The sequence below is a fragment of the Petaurus breviceps genome, unplaced genomic scaffold (genome assembly GCF_028583685.1).
Source record: "Petaurus breviceps papuanus isolate PSGF00001 unplaced genomic scaffold, PetGlider_PUasm1.0 171, whole genome shotgun sequence".
NCBI lineage: Eukaryota > Metazoa > Chordata > Mammalia > Diprotodontia > Petauridae > Petaurus > Petaurus breviceps.
In genome coordinates this window covers 25108681-25129034 of record NW_027185754.1, presented here as the reverse complement: position 1 = coordinate 25129034, position 20354 = coordinate 25108681, and the positions used below count along the sequence as shown (strand labels likewise).

At 44.4% G+C, this 20354-nt stretch overlaps 1 protein-coding gene across 8 annotated transcripts in view; it reads right to left on the bottom strand.

Moving 5' to 3' along the window:
• Positions 1 to 5996: 5996 nt before the first annotated feature.
• Positions 5997 to 20354, bottom strand: part of MAPKAP1 (MAPK associated protein 1) — a 346315-nt gene continuing 331957 nt past the window's right edge. For all 8 annotated transcript variants that reach the window (XM_069082736.1, XM_069082737.1, XM_069082738.1 and 5 more), the window contains 2 exons: positions 19981 to 20078; positions 5997 to 7461 (listed from right to left, as the gene is read on the bottom strand). In XM_069082736.1, coding sequence (XP_068938837.1) covers positions 7336 to 7461; positions 19981 to 20078 — 224 coding nt within the window. In that variant the 3' untranslated portion in view covers positions 5997 to 7335. The remainder of the gene's footprint in view (positions 7462 to 19980; positions 20079 to 20354) is intronic.

Here is a 20354-nt window from a genome sequence, read left to right as displayed (position 1 = left end):
GTATCATGGACAGACCTGTGGAGCAGAGATTATCTCTGAAGTGATGTAAAATATGGTTTGGAAAAGGCAGACTGGATTCAGGGAGGGAGAATGGTCATGATTTTCATTCAATGAGGAGACCCTGATGTAGGGGAGTGGACATGGGAGGGGAGGGTTGTTTCCCTAGCTCTCTAGATTGTAAACTCCTAGGGGGCAGGGGATGAACCTTTTTAGTGAGGAATGGAACTGAGCCTGTAATCTCATTAATAGAGAAAACAATCCCTGCCTGTTCTGCAACTTATAGGATAAGAAAGTTGCCTAGAGCATTGCGAGATTCCAGGACCTGCTCAGGGACATCTATTTGCCAGAGGCAGGACCTGATCTCAGCACTTCCTGGCTTTCTCTACCCACTGTCTCACAGGGCTATTTATGTAAAATAAATTTTATTGATGCACCTTGACTTTCATCAGTCACTTCGGGGACCCACAAAACCTTTCTTTGTAACAATTAGGCAAAACCAGATCTGACAGAGTAGGCACCATTCCAATGTTTCTCTCTGCACTAAGCACAACACCCTGTACACAGTAGGGGCTCAATAAATTTTTTTTAATGGAATTGAGTTGGATAGCCCTTGATCGACTTAATCTTCACTGAGTCTATACTATTGCCTAATGATGGGGGCAGAGGTCCCTCTGTCTTTGCTGACCCTCCCTGCCTGACCTGTGAGGTACCCAAATGCCTTCTGTTCTCCTACCCTGGGTACAGACAAAAGTCCTCCTAGTCTAGGGCCATTTCTTTTTTTTTTTTTTTAAGCAATTGGGGTTAAGTAACTTGCTCAAGGTTACACAGCCAGGTGTTTCTGGGTGGGTGCTAAGTGTCTGAGCCTGGATTCAATCCCAGGTCATCCCGACACTGGGGCCGGTGTTCTTACTCGCTGAGCCACCTGGCCGCCCACTAGGGCCATTTCTTAGGCATTATTCAGTAGGAAGACTTAAAATTGGAATGAAAAGATGGAGACCTTAGGTCAGTCCTGTGTAGAATCTTAGGTTCCTACAATTTTAGAGCCAGATGGGCCCAATGTTGACCTGAAGCAACAATCCCCTTTACTTACTAGCTGTCTGCTCGTGGGCAACTTGTGCAGCTTCTTTGAATTTTTTTTCTTTCTGTAGATACATCTAGAGGAAAGGCCACTGTTCTGCGTGTGGTGTGCAGGTCTGTGATCTCAGCTGCCGGGGAGGCTGAGGCTTGGAAGCTTTGAACTGCAGTGCGCTAAGTGGGCCAGCAGAGATACGGTGAGCACTTGGGAGCAGGCACCAGACTGCCTGATGCTGGCCCAGGTTGGAGTGAAGCTGCTCAAAGATCCCATGTTCATCAGTAATGGGTTTGGCCACGAATAGTCCCTAAGCTTAAGCCTGGGAGACCGAGTCTTTACAATTCTATCTCTTCTCTTGCTTCTTTCTCTCATCTTGTGTCTCGTCTCTCCCTCCCTCCCTCTTCCTTTCTCTCTCTCTCTCTGTCTGTCTCCCTCTCTTGTTTCTCTCTCCCTCTCCCTCCTCCCTCCACACACACACAGGACTTGGGAGGCAGAAGATCTGGCCATAATGCCTCCACATCAAAGAGACCATGTATTACTTTGGACACCCTCTCTGAAGGCTGCTCAGTGCAGCAGATAAAGAGCTGGCCTCAAAGACTGGGGTTCAGGTCCTGACTCTGATACCCACTGGCTCTGTGCCCCCGGCTTAGCCAGGGCAGGGCTGAGCCGCATTGTATAGAGAGCTTCCTGGCTCAGAATTTCCCTACTCAGATGACATCACAGCTGTAGTCCCTGTATCTAGTTTATAGCTGTGCACATTGTTTACCTCAATAGAATATAAGCCTCTTGAGGGCAGGAAATATTTGTCTTTGTATCCCTAGCACTTGGCACCTAATAGGTATTGAATAAATTAATTTTGATTGACCAGGTCTTAGTTTGGGACCTGGTGATCACATGCTCGCTTGTCATGTGACCTTAGACAAGTCATTTTATTGCTCTGATCCCATTTCCTCATCTCTAAAAATTAGAATGTCTGCCCTGCCTGTCTCCCAGCTGGTTGTGAGGAAAGTGGATATGGTAAAGCCCCACTCAGGCACAGGCAATTACCACATACACCGTGTTAGAAGAGAGGATGTCAAAGCTGAGACAAAAGCCTTAGAGTACATTATGTTGGATGTGGGAGCTGGGAGGAAACTTAGAACATAAGATGTCAGAAGTGGAGAGGACCCAGCCTTGCCCTATCATGTGGCGAAGGAGGGAATTAAGAAGGGAAGCCAGTTTCAGGTTTAGTGTTTGGGGTCTGGTGGGGATGGGGGCAGGGGTGGGGGATGCCCTCCGTGGCCCTCTGTTCTCTGGGTGAGGTGGCGATTTATTCAGACTCTGGGAACCCGGGGCACACCTGGTGACCACATGCACACTGGAACAAGAAGCCACTGCTGTTTGCAGACGGACAGCAGCCAGGAGCCGCCTCCCTCTGCCCCAGGAACAACGCCCAGGGTGAACAGCTTGCTTCCTGACCCAGTTGAATACCCATCTGAATCAATTAAATCTGCAACTACCCGGCAAAGATCAGCCAGTGACGGATTGGGGTTCAGCGCTGCACAGATTGCAAACACAAGCAGGTTTAACTCTTTCGCCACCAGACTTGAAAGAGCAATTTGAGACCCTCCCAGCTACAAAGGCTCAGATGAAGTTAGGGCTATGGATGGGGGACTGAGAGACGTTGGAGTTAAGCAGGGCTGCTCTGAGTGCTCATCATAGAATCAGGAAAGAGCACAAGTGGGAGGGTTCTCAGAGACCACAAAAGTTGGAGGCATCATCTAGGGGAAAAGGCACCTCGACTCGAATCCTACCACCTAAGCAGTGCTTAACTTTTTGGGCCTCAGCTTTCTCCCCTGTAAAATGAGGTGGATGCACTGAGACAGCCTCTGAAGTCCCTTCTGGCTCCACTCTAGGAAGCCCCTAGCTCCCCCTCCTCACTTTCCTGTAAACTGAAGGCTGAAAAGGGGAAGGTCTTAAGGCTAACAAGTGTTGGATCTGGGACTTAGGTGTAAATCTATAACAATCTTAAAAAGAATCTAGTTCAACACTTTTTTTTTTGGAGGGCAATTTGGGGTTGACTTGTCAAAGGTCACACGGCTAGTTTTTTGTGTTAAGTGTCTGAGGCCATATTTGAACTCAGGCCCTCCTGACTCCAGGGCTGGTGCTCTATTCACGGTGCCACCTAGCCACCCCTAGTTCAACACTTTCAATTTACAAAGGAAATTAGGGGGAAAAATCAGTTGTTCTACATCTGACAAGGTCCTGAACACCATTTCTAAATGAGGCCTAGCTATTGGGCCAATGGGATTGAAGTCAGACCACGTCTGTTTAAGACATGGTACTCTCCCTTGCTATCTGAGTTCTGGGGTGAGTTATTAATTTTCTGGGCTTTGGTTTCTTCCTGTGTGGAAGGCAGTGGAAAAAAGGGTGGATGATGAGTCAAAAGACCTGGGAGTGGGTCTTGGCTCTCACACTTTTTAAAAAACTTTTTTGACTTTAGACAAATTACTTAACTGTTTTGGGTCTCAAGTGTCCTCATCCATAAAGTGAGTGGAGTTGGACTAGATGGGCTCAGGTACTTTGAGTAGCTCTGCATCCGTGATCTCATGCAAACAGACCCCGTAATGCTTGCATTACTTCCTTACAGTGTGGTTGTAACATTTGTACTTGACTATCTCCAGTGAGAGGGAAGCTGGCCCACTCCAAACCTACAAATCTCCCCTCTCGTATCTGAATTCTTTAATATCCAAATTCATTCCCTTAGAGAAATTCATCTGAAAAACAAAACCAACCAAACACCAAGCTGCATTTTATATTTCTGTAGGAATTAAAACTAGTTGGCCAAGAAGATATTTATATAATTTTTAATACTGAATATGTCACAAGGTTTAATGACTAAATTAGTCATTTCCATTTCAAAAGATAGTTGAAGATATAAAATAGCTAAAAATTGAAATACAGGTAGCAGACTATGCGATTCTTTCTGTCTCATTGAGGTTGTGGAAGACAGTTTTGTTAAGAAAAGGATTCTTCTGTTACATGAACACAGACCTGAATGAATTGAGAAATTAATGAAAATGACCCATTGCCAGGAAATACATTCTAGCCTGTTGTATTTCATCCACATCTTTTCACACGTAATAGTTTTAATAAAAGGTTTTTCATATGAGGCAGTGTGCTAGAATGGAAACAGCTGTAGATGCAGAGTCAGAAGACCTGGGTTCTAGTGCTGACTTGAACAAGCTTGGACAAACCAGTCATTGCCCGTTTGTGGGGTTCAGTTTTCGCACCCATAAAATGGAGAATTTGAAGTAGGTAGTCTTGTGTGGTTCCTCCCAACTCTATAATTCTGTGAGTCCGAGTCTCCCTCTGACACTCACTGTGTGGCGTTGGACTGGTCATTTTCCATTTCTGAGCTTGTTTCCTCATCTGTCAGTTGGTGATAATGCTTTTGCTATCCCTGGGGATGGGGGAAATCCAGTGAGATAATGTATGTGAAGGCAGATGGAAACTGGTAAATTCTGTGCAAATGTGAACTGTTATTACAATTGGGATACATGACAAACCACATGTGAGGTTCTCCACGCTGATCAAGAGGGATGAACATTTACAATATGGAGCAAAGACCCCAACTCTGCTCAGGGAAACTGACTGCACTCACCTGCGGCCAGTGCACACGTCCATTTCCCAGAAGGTCCGAGGTGGTGGGCTGCTCTACCAGTCACAAGTGGTGCATGAGAGAAAGGACTAGCTTGGGAGTCAGAGAACCTGCACTAAATCCTGGTTTTGCCACTTACTGATTATGGGCAAGCCACATCATTTCACTATGCCTCAGTTTCCTCATCTGCAAAATGAAGGGGTAGGCTGCAGCAAATGGACAAGTGGGGCTTTTACTGACACTGGAAAGACCGAGGCTGTCGGAAACAACTCCTCTCCTCTCTCCCATTGAAACTCTTGGCTGGAAATCTTCTATTTCTTTTCTTTTTTTTTTTTTTTTAAAGCAATCGGGGTTAAGTAAAGGAAATCTTCTATTTTGTAAAAGTGAATGACAGACTCCAAGCCGGCTCCCTCTGATGGAATGAAGCTACTACTAATATTGGTTCAGATGATCCATCTGCTTTAACTACTAAACTTTTTATTGGCAGATAGAAAGAAGAACCATTTTTTTAATACTGCTTCAAAACACAATCACTCCCATTTTTACCCTGCTTTAATATTTACAAAGAAGGCATTTTTCCCTTGCAGGAGGTAGTGCAGGGGTTATTATTCCCATTGTACGGAGGATGAAAGTGAGTTGCCTAAGGACATAGAGGGGGTAAGTAGCAGCTCCAGGATTTGAATCCTGGCCCCATGATTCCTGATCTAGTGGCTGCCCACTGTCAGGCACTGCTTTCACAAAGGAAGCAATCTCTTTTTTTTTTTTTTTGGTAAAGGAGAAAAGAAGGCACTGCTATTGCTCTAACCCTATGGGCCACTGAAAGGTGAGAATGCTCAGATAATACAAAAAACTTTCACTTTTATTATCGACAAAATCTTTTCTTTCAATGTAAGGCAGCAATTCTTCACCTGGTCTGTGAACTTGTTTAAAAAAAATATTTTGGTAACTGTATTTAAATAGAACTGGTTTCCTTTGTGATCCTACGTATTTATTTTATTTTATGCTTTTTGGAGGGCAATTGGGGTTAAGTGACTTGCCCAAGGCCACAGGGCTAGTTTTTGTGTTGTGTCTGAGGCCATATTTGAACTCAGGTCCTCCTGACTCCAGGGCCAGTGCTCTATTCACTGCGCCACCTAGCCGCCCCACCTATGTATTTTATTTTATACATTTAAAAATATTACTGGGAGGAGGCTCCCTAGGCTTCCCCAGACTGTCAAAGGGATCCAGGGCACAAAAAAGGGAAAGAGCCCCTGCCTTAGGGAAATGAGAAATTACCCCTCTCTAGGTAGAAGTTTTATGATCATATAAGAAAATGAAGAGCCATTAAAACTCAGAATGCTGGAGCCAAAAGGGACTTTAGATCACAGTGTGAGCACACCGAATGTTAGAGGAGAAAGGGATCTAGACCTAATACAAACCAATCATGTTGCAAAACCTGAGGCTGTGTGGGAAGCATCTTGCCTGAGGCATTTAAGCTCAGTAACGAGTTCTAGCACACCAGGACCAGAGACCAGTTCTCACTCAATGTGACTGACTTTCCCACTACATTGTGCTATTTCTTCCAAAGACCAGAAACCAGGGATGGCAGTTGTTATACCAAGTTGTTTCTCTCTTTCCTGATTTCCAGCTGGCCCAATGCCATGAAGACAGAACTGTCACTGAAGACAGAAGGATCATCAAATCAGAGCTGGAAGGTGTTTTGGAGACTATTTAATCCAACCCCCTTCATTTTGCGGATGAGTAGTGAGGCAGGGGCAGGGGGAGGCTCACCAAGGGGACACACCTCATCGGAGGTAGAGGAGAGGTTCACTTCCCATCCTCTCTGACCCCCAGTCCAGTACTCTGCTCTACGACGCCGTCTCGTCTGTGGAAACAAGGCCTCTCCTTGCATGTAAAGGACGTGGTGGGTTTTAAGATACAGCATCCTTTCTCCTTCTCCAGCTGTCAATAACATTCTACAGGAAGTCACCAAAACAAATGGTGCATTTAGAAATGCTGCTCTATCAATAAGCATTTCTTCCAAGAGATTCAAACAATGCTTTTAAAAGATCTGCCCCTCAGTAATCTGGAAGATTTTTTAAAAAAAAGAATCACATGATTAACCCTCTGCCCCAAAGAATGGTCCATCTTATATGCCTTGATAAAGATTATGCCAGTTTATTACAAGAAAAAAAAAGTATACATTTTGTTCGGTATTAACTTGAAGACATTTGATCATGTTCTAAGTGACCTCTTTCTTTTACATATCAATGTTTTGTAATCAGGCAGTGAAAAAAAGTAGAAGTCACTCTTTTTTTTTTTTGTGATTGTATGTGCTACATAATGGAGTTCACCCAGTGTGTGATCTTGTCTGGCTTCTAATCCAAATATTTGCCATCCTCATTCGAGTCTTAGCTCCCACTGAAGGGGCTCCAGTCAAAGGGCACAGGGTGGCCCACCAAATTCTGGGTTCCCTTCCATCCCCAACATGGTGGTCAGGATCTTTCAACCATGAGAGACTGCAGAGAGCCCAGGGCCTTCCCTTGCTGGTGTCCACCAAGGCTGTGGGGAGCTGTTGCTGCTACTGCTGCTGCTGCTGTTGCTGCTGTGGAGGGGGGCACATCAGTGTTTTCTTTTCCAGCCATTACTGCTGTCCCGACTTCTTCTCCTTCTGGAAGCTAAAGCTTGTTCTCCTGCTCAGTTTCCTTTGTTTCTGAGCAAAGTAATCAGCCCGGGCAGTGCTTGCTCGGGATTCCAGAATATAGTTCACCTAAAAGACAAGAGTACATATTACAGAGGGGTCGGAGTCAAGATGGCAGAGTAGAAACAGGACTTCCAAAGGGCTCTGGCTCCCACCTTCTCCAATTCATGTAATTTTTCACATGAAAACTTAGACAAACTTTGGAGCTACAGAACCCACAAAATGACACAGAGAAGCTAACCTCCCGCTGAGGACAGCCTGGCAGGCTGGGAGGAAGCGGCCAGCACAGCACTCGGAGAGCCAAGCGCAGCACTCTGGGAGCTGACCCCGCCCTGGGGAGCCAGAGGTTTTAGCCTCAGGGTGGGCCTGACCAGCTACTGCTGGAGGGACTTCAGATCATCAGCGGCTGTGGTGGTTTCCAGAATTATCAACGCATAGATGCTAAGGACAATGTGAGAGGTCAGTGCAGTGTGGACTTTGGGAAGCTGGGAATTCAGAAGTGCAATCCAGCCTTTGCCCCCAGGGTGAGAAGCGGCTGAGTCATCTGGCTATGCAGCTGCCGCCTAGTGGTTGCTTCACAGCTCCTGGTCTGCAGATTGTAGGGAGACCAAGTAACCAGTCTGAGGGGTAATTACTCTTGCTTTAACCTGCTTGGATCTGGATTGCTGTCTAGGGTGGAGGTCCTGGGGTGCGTGAGCAGTCTGCCAGAGTGTGTGGAGGCTTCAGAGAGGGCACATACCTAATACCTCCAACAGCTGTGAAAACCCCAGCATTTGGGATAAAGCTTCCATTTCTGGTAGCAGAGTTCTACTGTGGCAAAAGGCTCAAATGTCAAATAATTGAGTGGCAACATTGTAATGGGAATGCAAATTTTTAAGATCTTCCCTGCCCCTAGCTTGTTTTTCAGTAGATTCTTCTTGATTGGCCAGTGAGTCAATAAGGTTGTTATATTCTCTGAGCCAGGAGAAGGCTATATAAGCCCTGATGTGTAGCTTTGTTTTGGGGCTCACTTTGAGAAGTGTTCTGTGATTTGATCAGATGAGACTCTGGGGAGCCGTTGTTGAGAGCCCCCTGGCTTTGAAAAACCCAGAGGTTGATGAAACCCAGATGTTGATCTGGTATGGATGTAATGGTTGGACAGTTTGGAAAGCTGTCTACTTGATCTGTTTCTCTGTCTTGATAATTCTGTCTGTATATTCTGAAGTTCGGGGTGCTGACCTTTTCCCCTGAACTAAGTAAACGATACATATTTGACTGATTGAGGTAAGATTGTTAACCCATTTTGAGTTGCTTTCCTTTATCAAAGCAGATCCAAGAACCTGTGTTGGCAGCCACCCTGAGGACGCTTGGGGTGCTTGCTTCTACAACATGAGCAAGCAAAGCAAACAGAGCAACCCAACTTTACGCTCCTATTTTGGGGACAAAAAGGATCAAAGCATGGAACAGGAGGAAGACAGCAAAGTCAGAACTGCTGCACCAAAAGCTTCCAAAAAAAAAAAATATGAGCTGGTTACAGGCCATAGAGGAACTTAAAATGGATTCTGAAAATCAAATAAGAGAAGTGAAGGAAAAATTGGGAAGAGAAATGAGAATGATGCAAGAAAATTATGAAATGAGAGTCAACAACCTGACTGAAGAAAATAACACCTTAAAAAATAGACGAACTCAGATGGCAAAAAAGGCTCAAAAAGCCAATGAGGAGAAGAATGCCTTAAAAAGCCAAATTTGCCAGATGGAAAAAGAATCTCAAAAGCTCACTGAAGAGAATCATTCCTTCAGAATTAGATTGGAGCAAATGGAAGCTAGTGACTTTATGAGAAATCAAGATACTATTAAACAGATCCAAACAAATGAAAAAATGTAAGGCAATGTGAAATATCTCATTGGAAAAACCACTGACCTGGAAAACAGATTCAGAAGAGATAATTTAAAAATTATTAGACTACCTGAAAGCCATGATCATAAAAAGAGCCTGGAAATCAAACTTCAAGAAATTCTCAAGGAAAATTGCCCTGATGTTTTAGAACCAGAGGGCAAAACAGAGGTTGAAAGAATCCACCAATCACCTTCTGAAAAAGATCCCAAAAAGAAAACTCCTAGGAATATTATAGCCAGGTTCCTGAATTCCCAGAACAAGGAGAAAATATTATAAGTAGCCAGGAAGAAACAATTTCAATATTGTGGAAACACAATCAGGATAACTCAGGACCTGGCAGCTTCTACATTGAGGGATCAAAGGGGCTGGAATATGATATTCCGGAGGGCAAAGGAGCTGGGATTAAAACCAAGAATCACCTACCCAGCAAAACTGAGTATCATGTTCCAGGGGAAAATATGGTCATTCAGTGGAATAGAGGACTTTCAAGCATTCTTGATGAAAAAACCAGAGTTGAATAGAAAATCTGACATTCAGACACAAGAAGCAAGAGAAGCTTGAGAAGGTAAATAGGGAAAAGAAATCATAAAGAACTTATCAAAGTTGAACTACTTATATTCCTACATGGAAAAACAACAATTGTAACTTATGAAACTTTTCTCAGTATGAAAATAGTTAAAGAGAATAGAAATGCATATATACGTGTATGTGTATATATATATGTATGTACATGTGTGTATTGTATACATACGTATATATGTCTACATAGGAGGGTATATTGGTATATAAATACACATGTGAGTCTGTATATATGTCTACAGGTATACATAGACAGAGGGCACAGGACCAATTGAATAGGAAGGGATGATACTTAAAAGGTGAAATTAAGAGGTGAGAGAGGAATATAATGAGAAGAGATGGGGAGAGACAGAATAGGGTAAATTATCTCATATAGAAGAGGCAAGGGAAAATGGTTACAATGGAGGGGAAGAACAGGAATGCAAAAGGGAATGAGTCAAGCTCATTCTCACTGAATTTGGCTTTGGGAGGGAATGACATTCACACTAAATAGGGTATCTCACCCTACAGGAGAGTAGACGGGAAGGAGAAGAGAGGGGGGGATAATGGAAGGGCGGGCAGGCTGGGGTGAGGGAAGTTGGAAGCACCCACTTTTGAAAAGGGACAGGATCAAAGTAGAGAATAGAACAAGTGGGGGGGTGGGATAGGATAGAGGGAAATATAGTCAGTCTTTCACAATATAACCACTATGGAAATGTTTTGCTTAGCTACACATGTGCAACCTATATTGAATTGCTTATCTTCCCAGTGCTGGTGGGTAATGAGCGAGGAAGGGAAAGAATCTGGAGCCCAAAGTTTTAAAATCAAATGTTAAAAAAAAAGATATACACACACACATATTATTATTCTCATTTTACATGTAACTGGGAAATGAGATATACAGTCTCTGGGACATAGAGATCTACCATGCCCTACTGGAAAGTTGAAGGGGGAATGGGGGAAGATATGGGAGAAAGCATATTGGGGGAAGGGATATTCAGTGGGAATGCTGTTTTGGGGTGGGGGGTAGGGAAAATTGGGGAGAAAATTTGTAACTCAAAATCTTGTGGAAATGAATGATGTAAACTAAAAAATAAAAAGAGAGAAAAAAAGAAATTGAAAAAAAAGAATACATATTACACTTATGAACCACAGGCTGCTGTGGTTATTAGTCTGAGGATAAGGAAGGTTGTAGGCAGATTTCAGAGCATCCCAGGATTTGGTGCTGGAAGGGATCCTAGAAATCTACTAAAAATTCCCATTGCAGAGAAGGGAATAGTGAGGTTCAGAAAAGTGAAAGTCATAGAGCACATGAACAGCAGTGCTGGGACACAAATTCAGGTCTCCTCACTGGGACTCACAGACCAACTGAAGCTTCTCTCACACTCACCACCAGGAGGACCTTTGTATGTTCTCAATATTATTAGCACCCTAATGCTGCTGTCAGAGTGAAAGGCCTTATGGCACTGTACTGAACAGTTCAAGGGGAATTTTTTGGGTATAAGTTAACTTCCTGACTCATTAAAGCTATGCACACATACATCCACTAGTGCACGTGGGCTTTCTCTGATATAAGTGGTGGTAACTCAGTGAGCAAGGCAGTGGATCATGGAGGAAAAGGCACTAGAGAGCCCTGCTGCTACTATTTACTGGCAGTTTGCCACCTGGCAAGTCACCTGACCTCACTGGGTCACAGTTTCCTCCTGAGAAGGCTGGACTAGATAGGCCCTTTTAGCTCCAGTTCCTATGACCCCCTCCCCAGCCTATCTGCCTAGAGGTAAGCGGGGTAGTAGAGTAGGCAGACCTGGCTTGGAATTCTGCCTCAGATACTTGTGTGACCACAGAAAGTCACCTTACCTTTCTCAGCCTCAGTTTCCTCATCTGTAAAATGTGGATGATAATAATGGCAACTAACTCACAGGATTGTTTTGAGGATCAAATGAGACAGCATAAGTAAATATATGATGCTTAGCTATTATTACTATTGTTACTACTTCTACTAACAGACCTATAAGCTACAACTAGAAACAATATTTTTTCCTCTTTGTAAGAAAGATCAGAACTCTTCCTCTCTGGGTCCTTTCTGCTTATGCAGTTCTCTCGGACTGCAGGCAAGGGAAAGCCTTATACCCTCTAATGCCAGAACTGCCCTGGAGGGAGTCTCAGTACCAGATGCTGCTGCCTGGATGCCCTGGAGAACCAGAGGACCAGGGAATCCAAGCTTGACAGAGCCGGAAGGGGCCTTCAGGATCACTGAATCCAGCCCTTTTATTTCACAGGTGAGGAAGCTAAAGATGAGAAAGTGCCTTGCCCAAGGTCCCTGAGTTAGTGAGGGAACAGATCTGGGAGGTGAACCCACTCCTCCTGAGTCTGCTGACTTCAAGTCTTGCCTTCTCTCAAGCACAGTGAACCTCCTGCCCCCGTCTAAACTTTCTGCTCTGATAGGCACAAGCAGCAGGAACTCCAAGAGAGTGCCTGAGGACAGCAGGTTTGACACACTTGGGTCTCGTCACTTGGCTGAACAGTCGTCAAATTACCAGCTGAGTACAATAAATCATGAAGAACTACAACCCTGGCCTGATGACTTGGGACAATGTATGAAGATATGGAAACCATTTTTATAGGCAGTGAAGCAGAGTGGAAAGAACGCTGGGGTTAGAGTCCAGGAATCTGGGTTCAAGTCCTGGTACAGCTACTTACTCTCTGTGTTTGGGCAGGTCATCTCCCCTTTCTGGGACTCAATTTCTTACTTAACAAAATGAAAGGGGTGGACAAGATTTCTGGGCTAATTTCTAGCTGTAAATCCTGTAATCCTGGGAAACCATTCCTTGATTACACTGTTTGCATACTCACCTAATCTAATCTCTTCAATGTGTAAGGGCACATCTTCTATGATCAAAGTATTTTTAAATGATATTTAACAAGCCTACTATTTCTTACATTTATTATCTCCAGTGCTTTGTGATAATCACATAGATAATTTTAATGGAAGATTAATGTTAGAATCCAAAGATAAAAACGCCCTTTGGTCTGCCATTAGCTGGTTAATACGCTGTGGCTTCAGACTTGCACAATTTTATGCACTGTAGAGTGTCTCACTTTCATTGCATTTTATAGCTGACGGCATAAAAATATAGGGAGGTTTCATGGTCAATAAAGCTACAGCTTCCATCACTCTATCATGGAAAGGGCCCAATTTGAAGAGTCCGATGATTTCTATGAAATTCATGCCAAAAGCTTGCAGAGTTAGCGACCAAAAATTTCCCGGCTTGATTAGAACAGAGAAAGCATAGATATAGTTACCACACTAGTGACTGTGTCCAAAACTGCCACGTTCACTAACTTCCCCCTTTTAGAAGCACAGGACATAGAATGACAGAGCTGGAAGAAACCTGAGAACTCAGAAAGAAAGAGCGTGGCATGCTTGAACTGGAAGGGACCTTTTAACAGTGTTAGAGACAAAGGAACTTTAGAATACAGAAATGTTGGCGCTGAAGGCACCTTTGAAAAAAATGTTAGGACATGTAATGTTTGGGCTGGAAGGAGTCTTAGAACATGGAACGTCAGAACACTGGAAACAGCACTGTTTTTGTAGTCATAAGATCTAGGTTCGTATCCTGCCTCTGACATTTAGTAGCTGTGTGACCCTGGGCAAATCACCTGACTTTTCTGGACTTCAATGTCCTCATCTATTAAAAAACATTGTCCTACCTACTTCACAGGATTATTGTCAGGAATATATATAATGAGTTAAATGCTAGAACACATGATGTTAGAGTAGGAAGTAACTTAAGAGCACAGAATGTTAGGTTGTGAAGGGATTAGAATATAGGACTAGAATGTTAGAACTAAAGGACCTTTGGGGTCAGCCCCCTAATTTTACAGATAGGAAGAAGGAGGCCCAGAAGGGTAAGGTCATTTCCTCAAGGTCACACGGGGCTAGGACTAGTGCCCTACACCTCCACTCAGGTCAATGCCTCCAAGACTGTCACTGCTCATAAGGGTTTGCTGAAGGCAAGAATAAAAAGACATGAAATCTAGACATTTGAGAACCTTGTACCCTTTCCCCCCAATCCAATCAGAAGCAGAAAAAAAGTTGAAAGTGGAAATTTAACCAAATTAATTAAAATCTGGTTAATGTCCTGAAGCAAACAAGGCACCATTTATCAGTTATTTAGTGTTTGTCTAAAGCTTAGAGAGATGCTACTGCTTCATTTTGGGAATGGCAGATAAAACTGAGCATTTAAATTGCTATAAAAATCAGAGATGGGAGAAAATTAAATTTAATCTTCCAAGAGGATTACGATCATTAGCTCCTAAAGTCAATCAATGCTGCTGCAGCATAGAACACACTGTTACCCAGGCTGAGACATGACGGCCTGTTTGGAAAAGACACTGTGAGCAGAAAGTGCTAGAAGCTGAGAGTGTGGTGTGGGGGCAGAGCTCATGGGGCAGCCCAGGGTTTGAGTCCCAACTCTGCCACAAACTAGTTGTGTGACCTTGGGAAAGTCATGGCCTTTCTCTGGGCCTCAAAACCCCATCTGTCAATTGAAGACATGTGACTAGGTTACACTGAAGGTCCCTTTCTGGACTGAATGTCCTGTGAACACACACCTGGGAGTGTGTGTGAGCAGGACTGAGAAATGTAGGGAAGCATTTGCTCTGAGAGAGTTCTGTCCTGGCAAAGTGATTTCTCTGCGCTTCATCTTCCACGATCTCATATTGAAGTCATAAACCTGTGTTTCTGTCATCAATCTGCTGGGGTGAAAATTATTTGGATGTCAAACACAGGATTATAATTTTACTAGAATCTTCCTGAAGTCCTGAATATTTTAATACTAGCTATAAAAAAACTCCAAACACCTGAAGGGGCAATGGAATATTTCTTTACCTAGTCCCTCAACACTTCTACTTGGCAAAAGTGCCTTTGCCAATCTATAAGCTTGTTGGGATGACAAAATGAAGACACATGAAAAAACTAAAGGGTGGCAGCATGGATTCATGGGATGAACACTGGTCACTACGGTGCTGCTGGACTTTGGACAAATCATTATCTTTTTCTGGGCTTCAGTTTGGTCATTTGTTAAATGAGGTTTAGACAGATCAGGGGTGGGGATCTTCGGCCTCAAGGTCACATTGTGGCCCTCTAGGTCCTCAAGTGGAGCCTTTGATAGTTTGGATTCTTGAGGAACCAGAGGGCCACATGTGGCCTGGAAGCCACAGGTTCCCCACCTCAGATCTCTCTGAACTCTAACATCTTATTTCCGAAGGTCCCTTTTTCCCTCTTTAAGCCCTAACAGCTTATAGTATAAGGTCCCCTTCAACTCTGACACTGTGTATTCTCACATTCCGGCTACACTGGGGCTCTAGGAGAAGCTCTCTGAGAAGAATTCTAGTGCTGCTGCTCATTAATGCCCTGGGCCACATTCCCAGAAACCCTCTTTTCCCTCCTTGCTGTGCCCTATGCATGTGTCACATTTGACAAGGAACACTGTCCTCTACGACCATTACTGCTGTGAAATGGGCCCCACATTGCTCCACCCTTCTCTCTTTTGGGTTAATTCTCAGGTCCATGTTGCCAAATCAATCTGTCACCATTACTACCTGCCTTCAAAACCATCCTATTTGTACAGAGCAATCTTGCCTGGTGAAGATAATAATTTAACTCTTTATAGTGATATGCAAACTGCTTTTACTTTAGAATAAACTCCAAAAGCAGCCTATTGACACAATGTTATCTTCCAGGGGCATATTTTTCTATGGTTCTATCCAAGGTCAAAGTTTCAAAGTGGGAAAGGGTAACACAGAGTGATGGGAAGTAAAGAACCCTGGTGCAGAAGACGATAGGGTTTGAATTCTGGCTCAGCCACTTAGCCATAAGACCTTGGGCAAGTAATTTCCTCTCTAAAAGGCTCATTGGTAAAACTGGGATAAAAATCCTTAAGTTACTCATCTCCCAGGGTGGCCTTGAGCAAAGTACTTTATAAACTATAAAGCATTATAGGAACAAAAGCCCTCATTGTTATTTGCCTGGCAATTTCTCCCATTAAACTGCCTTTAACATTTAGAAGAAAAGCCATTATAAATAAAGAGGCTGCCAAGTGTTTCTTTTCCAAGGTAAACTTAAGCCTTAAGGTGGCTGGGTGTACTAGAGAAGAGCCCAGGGCTGAAATTAGCATAGTACAATGGTTAGAGACCTAGCTTTGGATCATGCCTGACACACGGTGACTATTTGACCTTAGGCAAGTCATTTGACCTCTCTGCACTCTGGAAAATTCTAAACTGAAAGATCATTAGGTTTCAGAGAATTTATCTGTACTGGGAGAGGAAACAAAACTCTGCTAACCATGGGATGGGGGACCTCTGTTTCCTCGGTTGTGTAATGAGGGTGAGAGAGGAGGGCTGGCCTGGATGGTTTCAGTTTCTGGCCTGGCTCTAAATCTGATGATACCTGTGAAATCAGCTGTAGGCTGGTGTCTCAAGAGCGCCCACTCTTTAGTTGGCCCAGAAGATCTATGTCAGTCTCACAAATACCCTCTGAAGATCCTTTCCCACCCCCACCCCCAATTCCTCACTTTCGTCCTCTCTGCCAATCCAGATCCCAGGCATACCCCAAAGTCCAGCTTGTGCTCCTCTGGGGAGCCCTTTCAGACCAATCCAGACCACTGTGGTTATTCCTGATGGCCTCTGGGCTCAGGCCCAGGCCACTGTTTTCTTAAACTGATATTTACATCTTGTAGTGTGGCTCGTTATTCCTTTTTCTCCCTCTGCTCTATAGTTACAAAGTACTATGCAAAAATTAGCCTTACAAAACCCACAAAGACAGTGCCTGTATTATTACTCCCTTTTTATAACTTAATAAACAGAGAGAAAGGGACTTGCCCAAGGTCATAGAACTGGAACTTCAGCCCAGGTTTTCTGATGCCCACATTTAGGAGGAAGGGCTGGACTAGACGGTCTCTAAAGAATCTTCTGGCTTTAAATCTTATGATTACATAATATGAAAAAAACCCAATAGTATGGTGTGGAAACAGGACAACAACAGTGGGTAAGTGGCATGTTCAGGTCACTGGGCTGTCAGGAGTAGAGCCAGAATTCCCACTCAGGCCTCTTCCACCTGATGGCCAGGGCTGTCTCCACTGCCCCAAACTTCCAGAGATTCTTGGGGAGACTGTCAGTACAAGCTGTCTTCAGTTCAATTAAAAAGCTACCATTTATTGGCACTTTCTACACGGGGAGCACTGGACTAGGCCTTGGGGTAGAGAGATAAGAACTAGGGACAACAGTGGGCCTGGTGAGCAGCCTGGCAAAAAGGCCCAGGTACATGAGAAGGTGTGTGGTGTGTGTGGAATAGCAAGAAGGTCAGAGTGTAATGAATGAAGAGCAGGGGGAAGAGGGGAAGCTCCAAGAGGCGATGTGCTTGCCCGCAGTCTCGCAGGCAGGCAGCAAGTGTGCAGCAGAGCTGGGCACTGCCCTCGGGGCCAGGGCTCAGCTCCATCCCTTGTGACTTTCCCAGGAACCAGGCTCTGCAGGGTACTTCCAGGTTGTCTTCCAATGAGAGGGGAGAAACTTCTCCAGGCTAGCCCAGGGCTCTGCATACAGATGTTCTGACTGACATCTGCAGGAGCAAGGTCAGCATGGTGAGGAGTCTACATTGCTGTAAAGTTGCTAAAGTACTTTTCTCACACCAGCCTTGGGAGCTGCTGGTGTGTGTATGGTCTGGCCAGGGTCACACAGCTCATGGGCGTCAAGGCTGGGGACTGAACCCAGGCCTCCCGACTCCAAGGTCAGCACCCTTTCTGCCACACCACACTGTCCCCCTCTCCCAATTTATGATTGGAGCCTCCCTATAAAACAGATCTAAGGACTGTGTTATCCTGAGATCCTCTGGGAGTTTCTAGGAGTCAGCTTCTTCTCGGATAGGTCCAGGGTGAAGCTGATTTATATAGAACATCTACAAGATGTTTGGCAGCATTATCCTCAAAGTGGTGTAATAGAAAAAGAGCTGAATCTGGACTTGGAGGATTTGGGTTCAATTCCTTGGGTACCTGTGGGCAAGTTCCTTAACCTTGCTGGGTCTAAGTTTCTTCTTTGGTAAAAGGTGGTGGTGATTGGGGGGTGTGGGGGTTTGGGGGCGGGTGGTGTTTGGACTCCATGGTCTCTTAGGTCCCTCTGGCTGTAGACCTATGGTCCTGGGATCTTCCAAATCTCTATTTTAGAGACACATGAGGGCTTGATAAAGCATTCTCTGCGCATCACCTATGAATTCTGAAGGAAAATCAAGGGCAAAATGAACAGTTTGACTTAGAAAGGCCCTAGATACAGCAGTAACCATCACCATGAAATTTCACCCTGTAGTTACCAAAACAGGGCAAAGTAAACAGGCTGGAAGGGGAGTCAGAAGATGTGAGCTCCTTCTAACAGCCTTGTGAGGTAAGTGGTCCATGTGTTATTATCCTCACCTTACAGATGAAGAAACTGATAACCAGAAAGGGGGAGGGCTTTGTTGGGTAACTGGTAACCTTTCTCCTCTCTAGGCCTCAGTTTTCTTGTCTGCAAAATGAGAAGACTGAACTAGAATGACTTTTAAGATCTCTCTGAATCTATGACTTACTACTTCTGCAACCCTGGGCAAGTCACTTTATCTGAATCTCAGTTTCCCCAACTGTCAAAAAGGGTTATTAACTGCCAACCTTATAGGGTTAGAAAGCACTTTGTATACTTTAAATTCACAGGCTCCTTTATACATACATTTAGTCAATAAACATTTATTGGTTGCCTACTATATGCCAGGCACTGTACAATCAAGACAGACAAGAGGAGAACCAGGAGAGAGTGATATCCTGAAAGCCTAGAGAAGACAGTATTAAAGATCAACAGTGTCACAGGCTGCAAAGGGGTGAAGAAGAAGGAAGACTGAGAAAAGGTCACTGGATTTGGCAACCAAGAGATCACTGGAAAGAGCAGGTTTAGTGGAATGACAAGGTCAGAAGCTGGACTGTAAGGGGTTATGAAGAGAATAAGAGAAAAGAAAGCAGAGGCACCTATCGCAGACAACTTTCTCGGGGAGTTTAGGTACAACAAGCAGAAGAGACACAGAATGGCCGTGTGCAAGGATCAGGTGAGGGTTTTTTGAAGATGGGGGAGGCATGGGTATATTTGTAGGCAGCAGAGAAGCAGCTAGTGGACAGGGAGAGGTTAAAATAAGTGACAAAGTGGGGATGACAGAGGGGGCAATGTGTTGGGGGAATCTGGATGGGATGGGACCACTTAAGAAGGCTGAAGAGTTAGCTTTGGTAAGGAGTAATGCCACTTCTTCATGAGAGACAGGAGTGAAGGAAGAGATGGTGACAGAAGGCAGCTGAGTGATGGGAGACGACAAAAAGGGAAGTAGGGAGACCTCATGGCAAATGGTTTCAATTTTTTTTCTGTAAAATATGAGGCAATATTCTCAGCTGAGAATGAGCTTTGAGAAGGGAGGAAAAGGGTTAGAAAAGACTGTGGAGAATGGGATAATGAATTGATAAGGGATGTATAGCAGGATTACCTAGAGGGATGAAGAGCCTATTTGAGGTTATGTAATGTGAATCTGTAGTGGCCCCAGTCAGAAAAGCTGTGTGATTTCCTCTGCCTTCATTCAGCAGCATGTTTGTAGGAATCAAGCTGGTGGATGGTAGGCGTGATCCAACACTGAGGCTTAGCAGGGTGTAACTGGTCACAGTGTTGGGTGTCTAGAGTTGAACCAGCTTACCAAAGGTCTAGCTGGGGCAAAGAGGAGAAAGTGGCCAATACAGGGGAGTGGGCCTGAGGAAAACTGAAGGTCTGGGGGCTTGTAGGTCACAGGGTAGATCTAGAGATAGAAGGAACCATAGAAAGCCATCAAATATAATCCCCTCATTCTACTGATGGCAAAACTAAGGCCCAGAGAGGTTAAATGACCACGATAGGGGTAAGTTAAGAGATCTGAGGCAGGATCTGAACCCAGGCTTTCCTTTTAGGTGGACTTCTATGTGGAGGATTGACAGAAAGACATGGGCAAGAAATGGCTACCAGCTAGAATAGTGGACTACACCCCCATACCAATAACATCATGGAGACGCTGAAATATTGAAGTATTACTGTTATTCAAGATCTCAGCTGGGAAGGACACCCACCTTCAGCACAATCTCATTGACAGTAGCAGCATCTGACTCAAAGTAGAGATGTTTGTAGTCATGATTGCTTAGATAGGTAAGTTTAAACATCGCGTGACCTAGAACAAGAAAGAAAAAAGGTCAGAAGACACTTGGCTAAGACACAGGTCCCTGAACAGCAGAGGTGAGACTGGCTTGGGGAGTACCCGGGCAGCTGCACCATTTAGCCCATGTTTACTGGGCAAAGCCAGGTCTTTGCCCTCCGGTTTGCACAGCAGTGAAGCCTTTCAGAGAATGATACTTTGACTGAGTTGAGTGATGTGAGTGTGCCCAGTGGCGGGGGAGTCATATGGATGATTCCCCGGCTCTGTACTAGGACTCTCAAGAAGGCCTGG